The sequence below is a fragment of the Antennarius striatus genome, chromosome 1 (genome assembly GCF_040054535.1).
Source record: "Antennarius striatus isolate MH-2024 chromosome 1, ASM4005453v1, whole genome shotgun sequence".
Lineage (NCBI taxonomy): Eukaryota > Metazoa > Chordata > Actinopteri > Lophiiformes > Antennariidae > Antennarius > Antennarius striatus.
In genome coordinates this window covers 19,040,599-19,062,865 of record NC_090776.1, presented here as the reverse complement: position 1 = coordinate 19,062,865, position 22,267 = coordinate 19,040,599, and the positions used below count along the sequence as shown (strand labels likewise).

The 22,267-nt window shown below is 46.9% G+C and overlaps 1 protein-coding gene across 2 annotated transcripts; it reads right to left on the bottom strand.

Annotated features, from left to right (window-relative positions):
- Positions 1-547: 547 nt before the first annotated feature.
- On the bottom strand, positions 548-21,944 carry lmo1 (LIM domain only 1). Of its 2 annotated transcripts, XM_068315294.1 has the most exons (5): positions 21,332-21,944; positions 11,948-12,055; positions 8,960-9,173; positions 2,191-2,316; positions 548-1,265 (listed from the first exon to the last, which is right to left on the bottom strand). In XM_068315294.1, exons 1-5 carry the CDS (start codon positions 21,351-21,353, stop codon positions 1,160-1,162), a joined length of 576 nt encoding a protein of 191 aa, XP_068171395.1. In that variant the 5' UTR covers positions 21,354-21,944; the 3' UTR covers positions 548-1,159. The 2 variants fall into 2 exon arrangements, with proteins under 2 accessions (XP_068171395.1, XP_068171404.1); XM_068315303.1 differs by lacking the exon at positions 11,948-12,055.
- Positions 21,945-22,267: the final 323 nt, after the last annotated feature.

Genomic DNA, 22,267 nt, shown 5'->3' with positions numbered 1-22,267 from the left:
ATAATAAAGATTATGACCCAAAACCAGGATAATTAGCAGAAAGCCGTTTTTTTTTAATTGCACCATACGAATTAAACTTAATTCTCTTAAAAGGTTAGGAATATTTTGACGTTCCTAGAAGCTGCCTCCTTTATTTAAACAACAGTTTGTCATCGGCGTAGAGTTACGCGCAGGAAATAATCCCCTTTTTGTCATTTGGAGTAACGAGTGTCAAAATAAAATGAGCACTTGATGCAATAAGCAAAATCAGCGGCGTGAAGGATCGTCTTGAGTATTTGATGGCTCCAGCAGATTTATATTCTTGGCTCTTGGTGTAAATCAACTCAGCAGCGTCACACAGCTCCATTAGGTCTACTGGGGGCACTGGTTTTAATCCAGCGCCGCACCTCTGTCGCTGACGAGTCTGAATGAGTTCAAACTGGATGAGCATTTATTTTCCAATTTATTTGCTGTTGCATTTCATTTCAGAGCCAATTCATCCCCGTAATCAGATGGTAATTAGTGAAGCAGCTCGGCTTCACTCACCTTCACAACAACACAGTTCTGGAGAAGCACTCTTTTTATTCCAAATAAAATTAAGCTCATTTTAAACAGTCCATCAGAACTCTGTAAAATATAATAAAACTTTTTTTCTTTTTAACGGCATATTGTTTCGAGGAACTTAAAAAAGAAAAAAATATAATTGAACAGCATTGCAGGTTTTCTGGATGATTACATTTTAATCATCCAGATTGGTACGAGAGACAAAAACTCACTTATGAACATTTAAGAATCTTTAATTCACACTAGTAATAAAATTGCATTACATTTCATAAAATAAATGTTCCAGTTTATATATACAGAGAAAACTGACTGTACATTCCCTCCAATGGACCATTTCTAAAAGAAAAAACAAAAAGCAAACCGGAAACAAACTTCACAAAACTTACAAGCAATACAGTGCTCAGCTTAGCAGGCACAACTGTACATCAAAATGTGTAACTGCTCAGTGTTGGGGGGGTGTGGGAGGGGCAAAAAGTTGTACATTTACAATAGAGTCCTTAGGGACCGATAAAGGGGTCTTAAAAAGTATTGCAGGCAAGCAGACGGACGCTTGTCTCTTTCCAAGTGCAGCAGAACATCCATCCATCCCGCGTGGAGCCGATTGGTGAAGCTCCGACTATTGAACCTGCGCCTCGAAGCTGCCGTTCAGCTGGCCCTCCTCATAGTCCATTTGACACAAAATCATGTTGTTCTTTAGGAAAAACTTGTCTCCCACACAAAACCTGTGGAACACGAAGAGAAGCAAACCTCGTGTTAAAAAGGAGAAAAAACAGGAAATAGCGGCGAGACGTTATTGGACCGACCGACGGGTCCTGAAGTTCAGAAATTCTGTGTGCTTTATATGTGAAAAAGATTTAAAATAGGTCAGTGAAGGTGAGCCTTATAATCCAGTGCGCCTTATAGCACGAAAAAGTTCTCGCAGCACTTTCCAAGCAAACCGCTGTGTGTGTTAGCCGTTAGCACGCCAGCGCACGCCCCCCTCCCCTCCCCCCCAACATCTCCAAGTCAACTGGAGGAGGAAACACAACATTGCGCCTCGCCCTCCTGACGTTCTCCTCCACGCCGTTTATTTGTTTGTGTGACAAAGTGGCGAGCGGAGATAAGAATAAAACCGAGCGTCGCTCGGCTGCGGTGACGAGCCGGATGGATCAACAGCCGTGGCGACGGCGTGCCAGATAAGACCTGACTTCCTGTCTGCCAGCTAAGAGGAGACTGCAGTCATGATTCTCTTCCAGCAGGTGTTCACTATGGTAACTGAACGCGGCCTGCAGAGGGTTAATGGGCTCTGCTGTGTGGAGGAACGGGGTCAACATCTCCGACAGGCAACGCTAAGGACGCCCCGCCCCCAGGGTGGTGCCTTCACTGACTGGATATTAATGGGGAAAAAAGCAATATTTGAGTTAGTCACCTTCAAGGTGGATCACGTGATCGATTTTAGGATGGAGACACACACCCACACCGCGTTAGCTTCACCTAGCTTAGCCTCACATGTGGACAAACAGCTGACATCACAGGAAACAAACCTTCATTCCTACGGAACCATCGTTATTTTTGTAATAAAACCTGAACATCTTCTAATTCTCCGTGTGTGTGTGTGTGTGTGTGTGTTTTTAGAGGTGATATGGTGCGGTTGATCCATACGCTTACCTCTGGTTACAAAGCTGACAGGCGAAACAGTCCAAATGGTAAACATTATCTCTGGCTCTCATCACCATTTCAAAGGCTGGGATCAGTTTACTGCAGGCTGCACAGTTCCCCGTCGTCCCGAAGAGCCTGAAAACACAAGAGCGCAGAGATTAGCCCCTCCTGCCTTCACCTCGGTGCAATAAAAGAGCAGACAAAACGAACCGGGGCAGAAAAATGCTGCAGTGAGAAGACAAAAAAAACAAAAAAAGGGGGGGCAGAAATGAACGTTTGGAATGTAATGCATTCAATCTTTTTCGGCGCTAATGAGAGTCACAAACATGGATCTTAATTCTCAGCTAATGATCTAATTAAAATGATCACATGGTTTTAATCTCCTTCCTCAAAGAATTCCCCCCCCCCCCCTTTTTTTCCTGCACATTACAAAAGCAATGAACACAAATCTGAAGCGTTTGAACTGATAAAGTTTTCATCTCTCGCACGCTCTTACACAAGTAATGAGAATAATTCCACTTCCATCTTCCTGCCTTCGCCCACAGACGATCCGGAGACAAACAACGGAGGCGGAGCCTCCAACAGGTAACTAAACGTTTGGCGGCGAGCAGAAGTGGGGCTCAAATCTCACCGCTGCTTGTTTTGGCTTATTAGATAGAAACCGAGTGATAAAGTTCACAAACAGAGCGAAGGGGTGCTGGTGTAGATCTCCTGTCTGCTCAAAGCCAAAGGAAAAGAAATAAGCGGGAGCCTCGAACGCGTCTCCCAGTCCCATTTACATTTTCATTTTCCGAGCGCCTGCTCCCATGTTTAATTTGAAGATTCCGGAGTGCAGATATTTCTCGGGATAAGGGCTGTTTCACAGCTTTGCAAGAAGGGATAAGGCAACAGCAGATTGCCAATTCAACAGTATGTTGAACAACCCCCCCCCCCACTTCCCTTTCAACCCCCCTCCCACCCCAAACTTGTGGGACTCGGACAGAAGTCACAGTGTTGATATTCTGCCTCATTTATGCTGCTCCCATTCAGTGGCTTTCACCTTGTTAAAGAAAGCCCCCATCCAGCAGGCCTGCTGCTAATGAGGGGCCCGGTGCCCCCGCCCCCCCACCCCCCACCCCAGAAACACATGGAGAAAGGCTGTTATGTACCATGAGAGGGATTCACACTTACAGGCTACTGTCTGTTAATACATGTTCTCATGCGGCAGACATCTGCCCCCCCCCACCAGGCACTCCACAACACAATAACCCCCCCACCACCACCACACGGGTCTTTAAAAACATTCCTTTTACAAACAGAAAACTCACATCCACTATTGATCCAGAAACAGAAGCATCGGCGCTTCAGACGCCGGGTTTCCACACGATCGTGGCGACGCCCACTTCCTGTGTTCCGTAAGCGACGAATTGAATGAATGCTTAAGTTTTCTCTTTTTGTTAAGCATTTAACCCCCCCAGAGGAAAGCGCTGCCCCCCAAAACCAAACCTGTGCTTGTGATCGCCCGAAGTGATCAATAAAAGCAGACGTCTGAAATGGAGTCTGGACTAAAATGAGACTATCTTTTTAAAAACAGACTCTACAGTTAAAAAGCATCTTATTTCCATGTGAAGGAGTTTTGCGCCCCCCCCCACCCCACACCCACCCAGCTCAGCCATGATTCACCCTGAGGATCCATCGATCTGAGGCTCATTCCTATGCGTCCGTGTCCGCCGGGCGCTTTGCATTGACCATTTATAATTGGACGTGGGGGGGTGTGGGGTGGGGTGGCGTGGCGGGACGCTGAGCTGCAGGTGGGGGCGTTATAGAGGGGGCGGCGTCCTACAGGTATGATTACTTCCTTCTGCTCTAAGCATCATAGTGAGCGCCGTTTATGTCCAAATGACACTGCAGAGCCCTCAGTGATGTCATTTCCTGTTCCTCTGGGGACCACGATTATAAGAGTGGTCACTTACAGTCACACACACACACACACACACACACACACACACACCTCATTACGCCCTACTGGGCTCTGGACGTGGCGCTCGCTTCACACAGATTAGCTCGTTGCTAACGCTAGCAGCCTTCACTGACTGGAAAACATGTCAGGGATTTTGATTATTAGTAAATATTAATAGTATATATTTTTATTAATAATAATAAAAATGATTTCATTATTTATTTATTTTTTAACTTATCAGATGATGGAGATGAAAAAGTTAAAGCCAGATAACATAATATTCCCACACAGGAAACCCCTAAACCCATCATGGTGTTGGGGGTGAGGGAGGAGTCATTCATTCTGCCTCCTGATTGGAGGAAATAAGACGGCAGAGACATGTAAATGAGTCAGATGAGTTTGCTGCAGGATTTTTCAGATGTTGCTGTATTTGTGAGTCACTTTTGCAAACCCCACCACCACCATCACCCCCCCACCCGTAAATGAGGCGTAAACATGTCGCAGCTTTACGAGCGCCTCGGGGACGACGGCGGTGGAATTAACACTCATGACTGAAACCTGATCATTAGACGCTCTAATTAGTTTATTTTTTATCAACGCTTTACAGAAAGATTCTCTAACGTGAGGATTGAAAGTGAAATGATAAAAACCTCCTTTTCCTCCGATTTAGATATTTGGTACCGAAAAACAAAAATGTCGGAGTAAGAAAACCCTCGATGTTGAACTAACAGCCAACGCGTCTGCGTTCTGATTGGACAACAACACCCGGTTTAATTGGCTCCTTGTGCTGAGAGCAGATTCTATCGTGAGAGAACTCTTCACGCCGTCCTGTTCCTCATCTGAAGGCTCAAAGCGAAGCTGAACCTCCGTCTCAGTCTCACGAGGAACGACCAAGGCGAAGCCGCGAATATTAAGCAATGAATATCTCACAAAACACGACAGAGAGGAAAATGTAAAGAAAGGTGAGGAGATAACGCCTCGTTTTCACAAACACGTACAGGAAGACGTGAAACCGATGCAGCTTCTGAACGCACAGAAAAGTTTGTGTCTGTCTCAGCGCTCAGTTGTCCTACTCTTGAAGCGGACATTGAAGTAGACAAACTTGTGAATGGTTAGCGCTCCAGCTAGCAACGGCTAGCAGTGTGCACATTTAAAGAGCTAAATAGATGTTCCTCCCATCACGACAGGCGGAGCTTAAAATGGAGCCAATAAGAAGTTTATAAATGATCAATGCAGAAAACTATCTTGTAACCATGGTGATATCCTCAGAAAATAAGTAAAGTGGGAGAAAAAAGGAAAAGCAAGTGTAAAATTCAGGGTTGTATGTAGCACAAACCCTACATATAGATATATAATCTGTATAATCTATATATTCTATATATAGATTAGAGACATATGAGGGAACTGGTTTGTTCCCCATAATTTGAGACATTCTGACGTCTAATAGTAATAAAAATAACAACGTATAAACTGAAAGTTGGCTAATTATCTGATTTAAGTGTTCATTTATAGAAACGATGTCTGTGGTGAGAAGTGAACCTTTAGTGTAATAATAAAATGTCATGACAACACGCCTGCTTATGTTGTATAAACTTTTTATATCATTTTAGACACACCCAAACTTTAAACTGACCCTTTATTAAACACTTTTTATTTAGTTTATTATTACTGGATTTACGTTTCTTCTATGTTACAGTTACAATTGTTTTTGGGACCAGTAAAGGATTGGGATAGCTTAGCTGAGCTCAACTTAAAATTAAACTACACATTAAATTCAAAAATCAAAATTGTGATTATAAGCAATTGATTATCAGTGACACGCTATTGATTGTGTAGTTTGAATCATGTCTCTGTGTGTTCTCTCATGAGTTACTTTCTTAGTTGTGTGAAGCTAAGCTGGAGCTAAAATTGTACGACTGATTTTTTTCAAGTTTGCCGTCAGCGTGTGAATAAATCCAGACTCGTGTCCCTCGTCTTTTTGAGAAAAAAAAAATTAACAAACTTATCCTTTTGAACACGTAATTTTGATCAAACGAGGCTATTTACTCGAGTAGCAGACACGTTTTAAAGTTCTGACCCACCCAATCACACCCCATCGTTTCCGGCTGCTCGTTGACGACTTTAAAACTCATCGTGGTCGCGTTACGAGAACATCCGCGGTTTTTGCTTCTCGGGTAACATTTTGTGCTTCGACGGCGGCCGTTGGGAGCAGAGTATGATAGTGTGAGTGTTAAGAAGCTTCCTCTGTTATTGAGTTATTACAACGAGTCTTCAGAGAACAGGAGACCCTCCTCGCTTCTTTCTACCTGCTTCTCTACCAACGTCAAACCAAAATAGAGATCCTGTACAGAGCACCCCCCCACCCCCCCGATCGCCTCCTCAGATTGGGCTGTGGTTCTTGAAGTTTCTACCTGTAATCGGAGCTCTTTGATGCTCCCAGTCGACACGAGGGTTTGTCAGATTTCATTAAAAGGGAAGCTGTTAATGCAGGCGACGCGTGTCCGACCCTCCGAGAGTCGAGCCTCTTTTTGAGTTTAAACCGTTTCTTCTCAGATTTATCTCCACGAGCGATTGTTTTACCTCCTGTGGTGGAGGAAGAGGACGGATTGAAAACGCAGTCACATCCAGATGGAGCCATTATCTCCCCACTGCTATTTCACCGTTTTTGTGGATAATTCATAATATTCATTATCTTGAAACGTTTTCCTCTTACCGTTAATTAATACCCCATTTTGATAAGTGGATGTCTATTAAAACCTCTGATATATGAAACACAAGATTAAATTATTTCAAGCGTCGGGAGTCCTGATGATCCACGCCGTCGACCCTCCGGCGGAGTCGGACAGACGGGACAAACGCCGAATTTATCTACTGTCCATCGCTGGTGAGGGGTAAATAACCAAAAACACACCGTCCTGATGATGCTGTGCACATTTCAGGGACGTTAGGAACCCCGACTTTTTTGGAGTTTGGCGCTTCACGGGCGTGTGTTCCGGCCCTCGCACGTCGGAGGGTAAGACTCCTGGAGAAAGCGTGAGCGCATTCAGTAAGTCACTAATGCCAATGAAGGACAGCCACAGATGGAGCTCCTATAATAATTAATGTGAACATGGCCGCGTTCCAAACCTGGGAAACAACCAGAGTCCGTTTGATCCACCCGCCGGTTTTAATGAAGAGCGTTGAGGATAATCACACACACACACACACACACACACACATTTAATTCCATCACTGCAGAGGAGGACAGCTTTCAGTTCACAACACACACGGAAAGTGAAAGCAGAGCAAAAGCGTGTCTGGATGGAGAATAGCCCCGCTCTGATCCTCAAACTGCCCCCTCCATACGCCAGGAGGGGTTTTTAATTTGTTCCGTAACAGAATTCATCTCCAACCATTAATGTGCTGCGTTTGTCGCAGGATGAAGAGCAAGCGATGGGATGGATTTCATGAGGCAATCCAGGACAACAGAAGCACAGAAAGTCCTCCAGCCCCCCGCCCCCCTCCCCACAACCCCCCCATCCTCATCCCCCCCCTTTTATTTTTAGTCATCCTAACTCCGTTCTTGACCTCTACATCTTAACTAGTCTAATGTGTGAGAAACCCATTTCGCTCCCCGGTGCCAGAGAGGCCTTTATTGCTCATGGGGGGGTAGGATGGTTGGGAGTGGGGTGGGGGGGGGTAGCTGTCCCTTCACCAGATGTATTTCACCAAGTGCAACTCTGAGCTTCATCATTTTTGCCTTTTCTTGGTCATTTGCCCATTTATTATTACCTCATCTGCACCATCTGCCCCCCCTGGGGACAGCAGGAGGTCTTGGCGGCCCTCTCACTGTATCTTAAAAGCATTAACGTTGGTGGGGGGGGACTGATGGATGGTAATGGCCCATCTCCACGTAACGTCTCTCCAGCTCTTCCAGGTCAGAGGAGTATCTGATGAAGCGACGTGAAACCAGCTCCATCAGGTCCCGTCGCGTTACGACCCTCAAAGACGGGATCTCCTGATATTTTTTCTTGAGTCATGAGTGGACACGGACCTGGGGGGTAGAAATGAATTTGAAGCGTCCATAGGAGTGAAGGTACATGCTGGCACCCCCCCCCCCCAAAAGAGGATTCCCTCCAGGAAAAGATGGTGTCTTCTCTCTGGTACAAGACTTCATGCCCAGGAAACGGTCATGTTTAATTTGACAAGCAGATGGCGGGGGCATCTGAGAGGGTGGGGGCGGTGGGGGGGGGTCTGAGACTCGGATGAGGCAACAATTCCGCCTGGAGGTTTCTGGTTGCGTTCAACGCGGGACGGAAGTCCTGGTGATCACGTGATCACCAACAAGAAGGACGGAGGCGGAGACAAACAGACTGTTGGAAATAAACTCAAAAGATAAGGAGGTGGAGCTAAACACAGGAAATGGTCGACAGGAAGTTGATAGTCTTACAGTCCTGGGTAAGACTGGTCCATGTCTTGACGTGTCGGCGTGGGTTCTGAAGTGACCTATGTTACCGAGTGGTGACCTGGCGACTTGTCCAGGGTGTACCCCGCCTCCTGCCCCAAAAAGAGGCGGGAGGCGGGGATAGGCTCCACCCACCCATACCCCTCACGAACCTACACAGGTAAGAGGTGACAACATTAATCCAATGCAAGTTTCAGTTTGAAACAGGAAGTCCGACAGTCTTCTGACATTTCCCTCGTTTGACGACGACACGAAGTTTTGATGTTCGGACAATAATTAATCACGAAGTAGGATATTTAAAATGTTAACACAGGAGACAAATTCGACACTTTGGAATCTTGAAGATGATTTTGTGCGTGTGTGTGTGTGTGTGTGTGTGTGTGTGTGTGTCTTGCCTCAGGTAGTCCCTGCGACACAGGATGAGGTTGGCTTTGGTGTAGAGGGTGGAGCCCACCTCCCCCAGGCGGCAGTCGCAGCAGGCACACTTGAGACAGTCCTCGTGCCAGTACTTGTCCAGGGCCTTGAGCAGGTAGCGGTCTTTAATCTTGCGGTTGCAGCCGGCACACCCCTTCTGTTTCCCTTTGGGCTGGACGGAGAGCATCGGCACACCTGTGGCGATAAGGTCACACAACACGCGTGATTTACGGCCCGGGAACACGGGTGACTTTTCGTGTTGGTGTTTGATAAGCCGGCTGCTCCTCCGGGCGCCGGGGGCCGGCAGCCGCGGCGCCGTTCGCCTGCTTCATATGCATTAAAGGAGTCTTCCATGTAGATAGGAACACGGGTCACATGACACCGCGAAACCCCCACTTCCTGTTTCCACCAACAACACGCTGTAATACAAGAGTTAACACGATAGCTGGCAGTGGGTTCCGCGCGTCGCCGGCATTGTTTACGGCGCGGCGGCGCGTTAGTTACCCCCCATTTCATCAGAGCCCATTGGCTGGACCTGTAAAAGCCCCCCCTGGGGTTTGTTGGGTATAGATTAACGTTAACCTTTTAAAAAGCCTCCGACCACACAAACGCTACCAGACCCCAGCGAGACACGTTATGGCCTAAGTGCCTTTTATCATACACTCCATGTATTCACACACACACACACACACACACACACACACACACACACACACACACACACAACCGCAAACACACACTGGGTGTTACAGCCTTCCTTTTACACTCATCTGTACTCATGTGTGTGTGTGTGTGTGTGTGTGTGTGTGGGTGTGTGTGTGTGACGACCGAGTCTAAGTTACCAAACTAGCAAATTGCCCCGCTGTCAGGCAGCCCGGTTTAAACACGCCTCTCAGCCCCCCCTAAAGGACAAATAAAGTCCCTTTAAGAACTGCACTAAACACTAATAGTCTATGTGTGCTTGACATTTGTGTCCCGACTAAAAGCCCCCCTCAGGCCGGCGGCGGTACCAAAGCAGGGGTGTTCAGCCGCCCCCCCAGCACTAACAGGTCTGCCACAGCTGAAAGCACAAGACAACAGCTCTGAGACACTCTCACACACACTGAGCTATTGATCCAGCTAAAAGAACACAGTGGACGCCACCGCCCCCCCCCCCCACTCTCACAACACATTCTCTTACGTCTCAGAAAAAAAAAAAAAAAAACGGACAGGACACTCTTCACGGTGGGGGGGCGGCCTTTTTTATACAAACCCATTTCAAAAGACGCGTTACGCCAGGTTTTTAGACGAAATGTCAATCCGGGTTTTTTATATATACATTCACACATTAACGCTCATGGCTTCACCTCATCGTTGATTTTTGGTCACCAGTCATGTGATACCAGACTCTCATTCTATTGGCTGACAGCATCAGGAAGTGCGCTACGTTCCGTGAGTCACAAAAGTCTTTTAAACAGTCTATCAGAGTGTTTTAAAGGTAATACAGATAGAAGGTGGTTTTAATTTCCTTTAATTTCGGGGATTACTTTAGTATACTAAATTTTAAAAAAATTTAAAAAAACGTTTAAATAACCGTAAATAATAATAGTTTGTCGTTCTATTGTGGGATTCGTTAATCGCGTGTTTGTTCCTGGAACGCATTAACCACGAGTAACAAGGGATTACTGTATATTTAACGTTAATGTTAAAGCGATGAGACACCACAAGGGGGCGCTTTCCCCCGCGTTCTCTCTGCCAGACAAATGACCTGATTGGGTCCAGATTTGCCCGTCAATTTCTCGCGCCGGCATATTAATAACGCCATGAATGTCACGCAATTAGCACCCCCCCCCCTTTTAAAAAGAGGTGAAGGAAACAGGAGAGCTTGTTAGTCAAATTTATGGCTTCAGCTTGGATGTCAGTAAGTGCTCCGCTGGTGTCGAAGAGTCTTATTTCTTTATCAGAAGTGGAAAGGAGAGACTTATTGGTTCGGCGCCGGCGTTGGGAGCCATCAATTAGTGTTCCGCCTGCCCTCCACCCCCCCAGCACCAAACGGGCCCCTTGAAGCTGGCGCATTAGGATCACAAAACCTGCTATAAATACCAATGTTGGGTGTAAATGAAGTTAAAAAGCTTCGGATTGAAGCGGCGGCGGCGGAGGGCAGACGCCTCTACCTGCATTTCACGGCTTGTTAGGGGAGTCTCTGCAGGTACGCCAGCAGCGCTCGCCTGACAGACTACTGAACTAAAAACAGCCTTAATGAGGAGATAGAAGATCCCTGTGTGTGTGTGTGTGTGTGTGTGTGCACGTACGCACTATGAGCTGGTGCAAAGCTAAAAGGAAGTTGCTGCAATCCTCCCTGGGATCACAAAAATCTTTAATTTTCCTTTTATGACATCTAATTAGTAATTCTGCCCAGATTCTTTGCTTTGAATAAGAACTAATTATACTAAAAGGTCGTTCCTCCACCTCCAGGAGAACTACTGCAAACCGTTGGAGACCACCACCTGCCACATACTCCTTAGAACGCATCAGGCGTGTGTTTTACACCGCGTATGAAAAGGACAACACTTAACCCAACGCCGAGTCGCCACAACCCCTGGACGGGATGCTCACGCTGCAGAAAACCTTCGGAGAAAACGTTCTCCGTTCCCTCGCACACCTGTCCCGATTAGGCCCAAAAACGCACACTGAAGCGACGCCGAGCGTGAGCAACAAACACGGTTTTGATATCTTCCAGCCTCTCGCTCAAATCTCCTCAACAAAGAACAGCGACTAGAGGAAAAGGAAGAAAAAAAAAGTGTGTAAAGTGAATGTCTTTTCAATTCCCTTAATACCACCAGACATTTTCGTGCACCTGTCACCACTCGCGGCGCGATGTGGAACCGCCGGTAGAACAGAACCCTCCCCGAAAAGAAAAGCTGCATTATGAAAGGAAGCAGCAGCCTCCACTTAATCCGATCCATTTAACAGAGACAAGTGCTGCTGACCTTCAGCGTCGTTCTGTGTCACCACAGCCTCACGTCCTGATTCATCCAACAACCGATGCATTTTACTCCCCAGAAGAGAGACGGATCTGGCCCCGCCGAATATTCTTCCTGAGAAGGAATTTAATTTGTCATTAGTGTTTGTGTGAAGGCCTGTCGTGTCTCCTCCTTCAATCCATCCACTTCCTTTAAGATTCTATCTGAGGAGAATATGGAGTTAGTTTTTCTCAGTCTAAGTAGTCTGTCAGAGCATTTTCCATTATAGAGATAGCATCCAATTCTATGTTACCCCATTTGGACTTCCATCTTTACAACTATCACATAAAAAAAAAAGAAAAATCCCATCATTCTGCTTTGCTTCTTTTGATATATTCAAGGTTTTAAGAGAAACGACGGCGTCGGGGGCACTCAGCAAAATCTGTGATATTAGAGAAACACAATTATTATCATTAAACGTGCATTTCTGAAACGGGCTGAGAGTGTTTGAAAAAGAAAGAAAATAAGCAATTCGTTCCATATTTGTTCCATTCGTCATTATCGCTGAAATGTCGCCATTGTTGCAACGACACACACACACACACACACACACGCAAGGTTTTCCTTGTGTGTTCAGCTAATGCTGCGTCACACATGGAGGGGTGTCGGTCGCTTCCACATCGATGTAAAACATCTATAAATCTATAATAAAATGATTTCTTTTTGGACGATTTAGAATTCTAGAATCCGAAACCGGAAACGTCGGATCGATCGGGAAACACTGTTCTAGTTTAAAGTGCATTAAAATTATTTTTTTAAAAAGGACACCCCTGCAGCAGCTGGTCTCCAATGCGCCCCCCCCCCCCACAGCGGCGGGACGTTCACGCCAGATTGAGTGTTATTTTTAATATCTCTTGATCAATTAAAAGCCGCCCCCCCGGTGCGAGCCAGACTTTGCCGGTTCACTGGGAGGTAAAGTGTCTTGATGGGAATCACTCAGCCTTCCTGACACATGGGGAGGGGGGGGGGGCTTTTAAAAAGAAGGTGGAAGTCGGGGCCGTGGGTGGGCCTCCTCTTTAGGCCCCCCCCCCCCATAATTCCAACTCCCCAGCTGCAGCAAATAAGAGACTGTTAGCCCCCGGGGGGGCATCAGCTGACGTTTACAGGGACTCTTTAAACGGGTTGATTATATTATGATGAAATGCAGCAGAAACTCAAAAATCCGTTCTGATTGGCTCTTATTTGTCGACCGCCGGGTTAAAGGTCGTAACCATAGCGATCCCAAATAAAACTGGTCCTCAGGCGGAGGCGTCCGTCACCAGGGTTAACGGGGGTCTCATGCAGACGCCCCCCCCCGTCGTTACGTGAATCAGCTCCTTTCATTCAGCGTGAGCCCGTAGACGTTTCTCCACCGCCGGGGCAAAACAAGTAAACCCCTTCCAGGACACGGGGTAATAACGTCAGCTGGGACACGCCAAACAGATGATGAGAGCATCGAGAGCGACGAGCAGAACGAAGAACTGATTCATGTTGGGACGCTTAGCAGAAACATACGCCAGGCACAAAAAAAAAGATATGCATGGGGGCACACACACACACACACACACACACACACACACACACACACACACACTTAAACAAGGCCCGAGTCAATATTACATTTCACGCTGACTGTGTCTCGGTTGGTGAGGGGCATCTGTGCGGCTCTATGTTTCCAGGAGGATGTGTATGAATGCTGGGGTCTGTGAGGCGGCTTCTGGGACTGTGTGCATGCTATGATTATGACATAATTAACACCCCCGGTAAGAGGAGCGCTGGAGGGGGGGGGGGGCAGATTCATTAACAAGATGCACTTTCTCCAACTTTGCAGCTAATAAGCCCCGGTGAAACGGAGCCCCCGTCCCTCCCGTTGACCCTGGCACTGCCCAGGATAAGGGGGGGGTTTGTCTCCTAGAATAATTGCTCTTTTCACATGTTACAAGTGTCCTGACCCCCCCTGGTCGGCAGCCACTTTCTGCACCATAATTACTGCTGATCCGCTCCAAACGAGCGGCTGCATCAGGCAGCAGGAACGCTGGCCGGGCTTCAAGCGCGGCGTGGGGAGTCTCAGCAGAGCCTGGAACAGGACTGCCTTTTCTCCCCCAGCCCCACGCTCGTTTCCATCACGTCAGAGGGGCATTTCTTACACTTGAAGTCAGCATCGAGGCTCTGGGCCTTTCTGAGGCGTACAGACGCCATTGTTCGCTCCCGTGTTCACTGCTCGCTGCGGTTTGGCAGCAGCCCCCGTCCCAATTAACGCAAAACTTCATTAGGGTGTTTTTTCCACACTTTTCAGCCCCCTATTATTTTTAATTTATTCACATGGGGTTAATTAAAAGAAATGTATCACAGAGATATGCAACAGCTTTCTAATTAAATTCATCGCTGCTTTTTTAAAAAAGACACGAAACTGGCAGACTTTCCAAATTATTACAGGAGGAGACTTGTTTCCGATGGCGCAGGAGGAGATTAGAGCTCTGCAAAGGTAAGCCGGAGGTGGGGGTGGGGGGGGTGGGGGCAAAGGAGTAAGGAAATATGAGTGACGGAGATGAAGATGAATGGGGAGAAGGGAAAAAGGCAAATAACGGCGATGGTTTTATAGTGCGAGGTTAGCACAAAGGCAGTATTTTCTGCACTATAAGGCGCCCTGGATTATAAAATGCACTGGACTATAAGGCGCACCTTCAATGAACGGCCCGTTTTAAAACTTTTTTTATATTTGAAGGGTAATACTGTACTCCTAGAACCTGTATGCGACTAGAAAGAGGATGCAAAGGGAATCAAACGCCAATCAAACAGTTCGGTTTTATTCTTTATCCCCAACTTTGCCATCGATCCTCCTCCTGAAGCTACGTGATCCACCTGGTCTACAAAACCCAAGACTCCTGGCAAAAATAAAAATTAAATTGGAAAAATAACAGATCCCACCATTAGACCTGTCACCCCGGAACAGAACGACACACAAACACTTTTAGTCGGCATTAAAAATTCATTTGGAGAGGAACAAATGCAGTCGTCTAAAGTTTGTGTCACTCATGAGGTCAGGAAGTGATGAACCCCCCCACACACACACACACACACACCCCCCGCCAGCTATTACTGCACACTTCTGATTTCAAAGGATATGCCAGGAGACAGGTGTGCCATTCAGGTCCTCGTGTGCCGAAAATAGAGGGGAAGGGGGAACACCACACCACCACGCCGTGTGAGGCTCTCTAATCTTGAATAATGCAAATTCTCCATGGGGGGGTGGGGTGGGGGGGGGGGCACTTATTTGGCAGCACTGGCCTTTAATGTCTTTCAGCTCCCACACCTGATGAGGTAAATAATGAGGGAGGTTGGCTGGGTGCACCCGGGGGCAAGAGGTCTTCATGAGGATTAGCCGCGATGCTAGGATTCTAAAGCGAGAACCCCCCCCCCCCCTCCCGGAGCGCCACCGTTTCTCACTTGCGGCACTATTTTGGGGTCTGGTTCCAATCGGTGTTTCTGTTGCTGCCGTTAATCATCACTGATTAAATCATGAACGCCAATAATCAACAGCTAATCCATTAGCTTTAAGGGGGGGGGGACACCCCCTGAATCACAGGTTTTAATTAGCTGCTTGATTTGATTTAGTGAAGGTCATCCAATGAGAGATTAGTTCTTTCAGGAGGAGGAGCCTCAGGCTTCTGTTTACAGCAACATCCCATTAAAATAACACCAAAACTAAAGTGTCTCTCCTGCTTTATTCCTCTGCTGAAGATCAGACCTCAGATCTCAGGACGCTTTAACCACGTCATGTTTGACCCACAGAGACGCACGTGGCATTTGGTTTCTTCCCGACGACGGTAAGGTAAAGGTCAGGACGGACGTGTGGAAACAGAACGGCTGGAATCTGTGGTCCAGAATCATCACCAAAAAACGACTGACGAGCACCGACAGCGTGACTCCGCCCACAAATATCAGTTTAAAACCCCGACTTCGATCACGTTGAGCTCCGTCCGTCAAATCCATCCCTCATTTATTGAGAAAATGGTTGTGTGTGTAAGTGTGTGTGTGTGGGAAAGAGAAAAGTTGACGAAGATGAAGATGAAGATGTCACCAACACTCGCCTCAACTCCAACAAGGCCATCAAAGAAACAAGAAACGACTGAGTATTCAGCACGTATCCCATCATGCCTTTCAGTATTGTGGTTAATCCATCAGGTGGGGAGTTCATGCAGGATCAATAAAACCTGATTTAAAAAGCAAAACACACATCTTTGTTAGGGCGGAGGAAGTTTTTCCAGATCTACCCCCAGGTTGGATGATTTCCTCCAAAAGGCAGACGCCTCGTAGCGTTAGCGACAACGCTAACAGGATTTTCCTGCGTTGATTTAACAAGAGGCGTCTGCTGTGATGTCGTAAGTCTGCTGTGATGTCATCCAAACATCTTCGTCGATTCGTCACTCTGGGGTCAATTTACAGAAATATACCGGTGACTCTTCTCGTGCTAGTAAAGACAGATGAACGCAGGAAACCAGCTGTCATGACATCACAGTCGATGACATCACCAGGTGGACGACCCCAGACTATGCCCCACCCACATTCCCAGCCTCCACTTAAAGCTCTGATTCAACATCAGAAGCCCCGTTAGCGGCCCCTAGAGGTCAGACTGTTCATTACAACAACAGACAAATGAGCTGGAGGTTATCCTGCAGTATTGAAAACATGTTGATCAATAGCTGATATATAATTATCTTAGGACTGAGGTCGTGTAGAGCCTTTATAGCGACGGTGGTTTAGTTCTTCGCTTTAAAAATCTAAATTTAAAAAACAAAACAAGGAATCCATTAAAAGTTTAACAGCATCTGACTGTAAATCTACAGCTGTTGCATGAACGCACCGATGCTTTAAATATCACACATGCATATGGACACGGGTTCACGTCCCGCTCTGCATTTCATTTTAAAAATATATTTCAGGAGGGACTAAAAAAAGAAGCGGAAGAATGAGCGCATGCTAATGGATTATCTTTGAGAACACGAGAAAGGGGGGGGGTAATTATGAGCTGACGTCCACCTGACAGGTGAATTATGGATTCTGGTCATCAAATAAACAGAAAATATTTCTCCTCAGGTGAAAACCCTTTCAAAAATATCATTCCTGCTGCCGTTAAGTCTGCAATATGGAGACTTTGTGTTATTTAAATACGTAAAGTATTGAGACTTTACTGTAAAAAAAGTAAATTTTCTTATGGGATGTAACAGGTGACGTGTTTTTGTAGGCAAACGAGTTTTTCCTTCACAGACGGCGTCGGGTGAGTTTATTGTTCTGACGTCGGCTCGCAGCGAGGATACCGCACCACATTCCGATTCCTCTCGACGTATTTACAGACGGAGATGGAATCAAGGATGAATTATTTTCTGCAGAGGAGAGAGGGGTGTTTGAAGGGGGGGGAGGGGGCGTCAGAACGGCAAACAAGTCGGAACAGAGCGCAGACAAAGGTAAACAGGTGAATAAATAAGTTGATGGAATAAAAAAAAACCAAAGCGATGAGGCGTCGGCGTGTCAGCAAGATCCGTTTCAACAGGTTGAATATCGAACGGCGTGCAGCGGCGAATGGCGGGAAATCATTGTGAAAGTCGAGTCATGCATCTTTAGAGATTATTCACATTTATTTCCAAGTGAGGACATTTTAGAAGCCTCACCTGCAAAAAAAAAGACATTCAGTTTGTTCCAAGGTAACGCGTTTAAAACTAACGCCTCATCTGAAGTTGTCGGCATATTTGTGAGTTTCCGCAAGGTTGTCAAGCTAGCGTTAGCAACGGCGGCTCTTATTGTTACCTTTAACCGATAACGGCGCCGCAACCTTCACCATCTCACACAGAACTCCAGAAATTCTTTAACGTTAAATAAAAGCTGAAGACGTGAGGAAGAGGAGCACACACACACCCCCCCCCTCCCTTCCCATGATGCATGCTGGGAGCGGGATCTTTTTTTGCGATAACATTGGTCGTGTGTGGCCTCTGGCAGTAATAAGAGGGAAGCACTTACAGCTGAAGAGTGCATAATTGAGTTAGCGCGCCGCGCTGATGAGAGCAGCCATTCACATCAGAAGGCAGGTGGACGCGCTCGCTAACCAGCCCCCCCCCCACCTCTGGATTCCAATGAAATAATTACGGAATATGATCCGTATCTGGAGCAATCGCAGATGAAACGGTTCGGGGCAGATCGGGATCTGGAGGTTTTGGGGGTGACGGGGTGAAAATTGTCTGATTAGAGGGGAATTAAACTTACAGCTGGTGTATGTGCGGTTTCTTTAGTTTAGCAACGGAAAAATGAATGATGAAAGCACTGAGGGGTGGGGTGGGGGGAGTTAAATAGAGCAGGTAATTAACGCGTCTGCATCAGGGCAGATTCATGCTGTAAGGTGTTGATGCCATTCATAAAAATAAAAAATAATTGTGTGCTGGTGCCGTTTTTTAAACAACGATTTAAAAAATGGCAGCGCCTTATCAAATGACCAATGTGTTTCTAATTTGGTTCGGGGCCCTGAGCTTAGCAACCAGACATCATTTCAATATTTGAAAATGGGAAAGTTTCATTTGGAAGTGAGAGCAAACCAATAAGTTGAGAAAATAGCAAATACAGGAGAGCAAATTGCATTCCTTTGGAAAAGTGGAAAGACTTTAAAGAACACATAAAAGTAATCTCCCAGCTGGAAATTAGAAATCAACCCGTGGAAACCAAATAACAGAAAAGAAATATTACTGTCCACTTTCTAAATCAATATAACATCCCTACAAGACAGTATTACCATGGTAACACCGGCAAAGAACGAAGCAATTCTTATTATTTCAAAATAAAAATAGGAGCCTGAAGCTGAAGTTTTATTACAGCGGCCGACAGATCGCGAGTCCGCGTTCATCCGAAGGATTGCTTTTCAATCGCGTGCTTTATGAATGTACAAATTTCACCGGAGAGGATGATAACAGGGTCGTAAATTAACAAGCTAAGGTAAGCAGACGTTTATCAGCGGCGGGGGGATTTGTCTTCAGCCGAGGCGTGAAGGAAGCAGCAACAACATCTCCTCCACGGTGACGACCGGCTCGCCTCGTCTGCTGGTACAAACCTGAAAACCACGTCGGGTTCTTCACGTGTCGCTACGACCTGTGGGTGAGGTCACGTCAAGGCGGCGCCATGTGCAGCAGATAGCCTGCACCGTTAGCTTAGCCGGTGCTCCCAACATGCACCTCTTTCCCCTTTTTGATCCTCGTTTCTCAGACTTTTTGAATCCTCACAGGCCCCTTCCGCTGAGCTAAAGCTAACAGACGAGCCGTTTCCGTGCAACAAAAGTCTGCTTTTGTTGCACAATTTGGCACGACTAGTTGCAGACTTCTCAAAGAGCCTCCAGACTTCAAAACCAGCCTGCCAAACAAGCGGCGGCGTTACTGCGAGGCTGCTTTGCCAACTGGGATCGCAGACTTTGAACAAGAGACCAGACGCACTGATGATCTGTTTTGTAGACGACTAAAATATGAACGCTTAAGCACCGCACACACACACAGGCATTACAGCCCATCAATCAAGAGAAACAGACAGTAATCACACACACACACACACCCATGTGGCCACCAAAAACGCCAGCCCACGCCTCCTCTCTCTCTCTCTCTGCGTAAACACACACATTTACTTGGGTGTCCCTAAGTGGATGCATTAGACGAGTAGCTCCGCATTGACAAGCCTGTAAGTTGGAGCCGATAAACACTGAAACAGACGAGCAGCGACGCTGACAGCGGCCCGAACGGAGCTGCTGCTGCTGGGGAACCAGCAGATAAAGGGTGAAGCTTTTAGGCAATGAGCAGCAGGTGATCTCAGCTTTTCTGCAAGTCCTAATGCTCCTAAAAGCCACTCTCCCTGCTTCTGTAATTGGGCATCAGTAGTTAATGTAGTATTGACTGCATTACATGCTCCTGTGCATCCTTTCCCACTAATGCTATTTGCATCACCTTGTACATTTACCATATTGCTTAGCCAATAACTGTTAAAAGCAATCTGAATCATGAATCATACGGAGAACTTTTAGCTGGACACACACATCCAAACGGAGACAATTTACAGTTGAGTTAATTAAGGTACATTTAGCTGCACAACATGGATACACACCAGACAGAGCAATTTATGTCTCTGCTGCTTTCCTTTCATTGGTTTTAAGTGGAAGGAGGCTCTGCTGAGACCTGCGGAATATCCATTTCAAACAGAAATGATGGCTTACGAATGCAACCGCCGCTTTTAGAAGGAGGAAAAACACATTTGTGCAAAAGCTAGACTATACTTTGAGGAATAAAGTATACAGGTTAAGCAGGTTAATGGAGGTTGGCATTGTGTGTGTCAGCAGGTGGTCCGCATTACCGGCAGAACAACCCTTAAAATACTCTTTAAAAAAAAAAAGGTGTGTGTGTGTGTGTGTGTGTGTGTGCACAATTTAGATCTCAGAGTGATAAAGACACCCCACATCTCTACATCAGTTTAATCCAAAATGGGACGTCATTAGAGGAGACTTTCATTTAAATTTAAATTAATTAGATTGCCTCAGCCATTAACCTAAATACATTGGAATAGATAAGTAACGCAAGGAGGCCTATTTGGTATGGAAAGTGCGCGAGCGGTGCGCGCGGAGCTATCCATAATTTGCAATTAAGTTAAAAGCACTCTGCTGTCATCTCCCATCCCGCCGTGATGGCACAGGCTGCCGCGACAACTTCAGACGCAGAAAAGCACTTAGAGCAAGAGGAAGACAAGAGGAAGACTAAAGGAAGACAAGAGGAAGACTAAAGGAAGACAAGAGGAAGACTAAAGGAAGACAAGAGGAAGACTAAAGGAAGACGAGAGGAAGACAAGGGGAAGACAAGAAGAGTGGGGGAAGACTAGAGGAAAACAAGAGGAAGACAAGGGGAAGACTAGAGGAAAACAAGAGGAAGACTAGGGGGAGACTAGAGGAAAACAAGAGGAAGACTAGGGGGAGACTAGAGGAAGCACACACACACACACACGCACACACGCACACACACACACACCGCGGCGTCTGCGGGGTAGCCTCGAACTCCGCGCGTCAAGACGCCTCAGAAAAAAAAGACTAGAAATCCAAAATGAGCAACTCTTCCGGGGCTGGGAGGTGTCAACCCAACTTCACGGTGCAGGAATAATAAAAAAGCAGCCCTCGCGTTCAGGTTTTCCTGCCTTGACCGTGAATGACGGGGAGGGGGGGGGGTAAAAAAAAAAAGGAAAAAAAAGGAGCCAACATCGAGCGGCGGCAGCTGGTGCGCAGGTCGCGGGATACAGGACATGCTGGCTGTGGAAAATGTCAGTAGTGGACCCCCCCCCCCCCCCAGGCTGGAGACGCTCACTCACCCTCTTCCTTGTCCAGCACCATCGTCCTGAGGAACGGGGAGTCCTTCCCCGGGCGGTCCGTCCTCGGCTCCAGCAGGCTCTCACCGCTCGGTGTGACGGAACCGGAGTCGCTCTGGAAACGCGCGTTGAACCGGAATAAACCTCGATCAGTCACACCGGAGAGGAACTGTCGTCTGCACGTTTTCCTTCCTCCCCACCTCTCTTCTCCCCCCCCCTCCTATCAATAATCAGAATAATAGTAATTCACACGCGAAATGTGGCGGCGAGCTCCGTCTGTCCGCGCTGGACTGAAACGCGAATAAGCGGGGATCAAACGCAGCGGGCTCCCGGTGAATTCCATGCGAATCAGAAGGAAAAAAAAAAGCAAAACAATGAGAACCCGCGTTAGAAGAGTCTACCGTCGGCTGCGTGGAGCGGAGCGCGCAGGGATCGGTGGGATCGGACGCCCGGTGCGAACGGATGAGCTCTCCTCTCGGTTAAATGTTCTCTCCTCCTCGCTCTCATTTGCTCCCGAACGGAAACTGTGTTCAAACAAAATCCAATCGCGGATCTGACAACTGCTGGGAGCCGGACTCACGCCGCCCTCCTCTCTCGCGGTGCGTGCCGCTCGCCTCTGCAGCGGAGGGAGAAATGCGCGCAGCTTCCACAGAGCCGCGGATTCCCCTGTTAATTAAATCAATTCATTATGCTCAGATCTGATTAGCAGCCCTTCCCCCCTCTTTGAATCAATTATTCAATACACAAACATAATTGCTTGTGCCAGAGGTGTCTAAGTATTAGCTTATTTAACTCCAAGGACACTAATTACCCCTAGGGCAGGGGAACTTTTCTCATTAATTCTGACAAAACACAAAAGCACAGCTAAGGGAAAGTGTGCGCGCATGTGCGCGTGCGCGAGAGACTGAATGTGCGCGACAGAGAGGAGAGAGAGAGAGA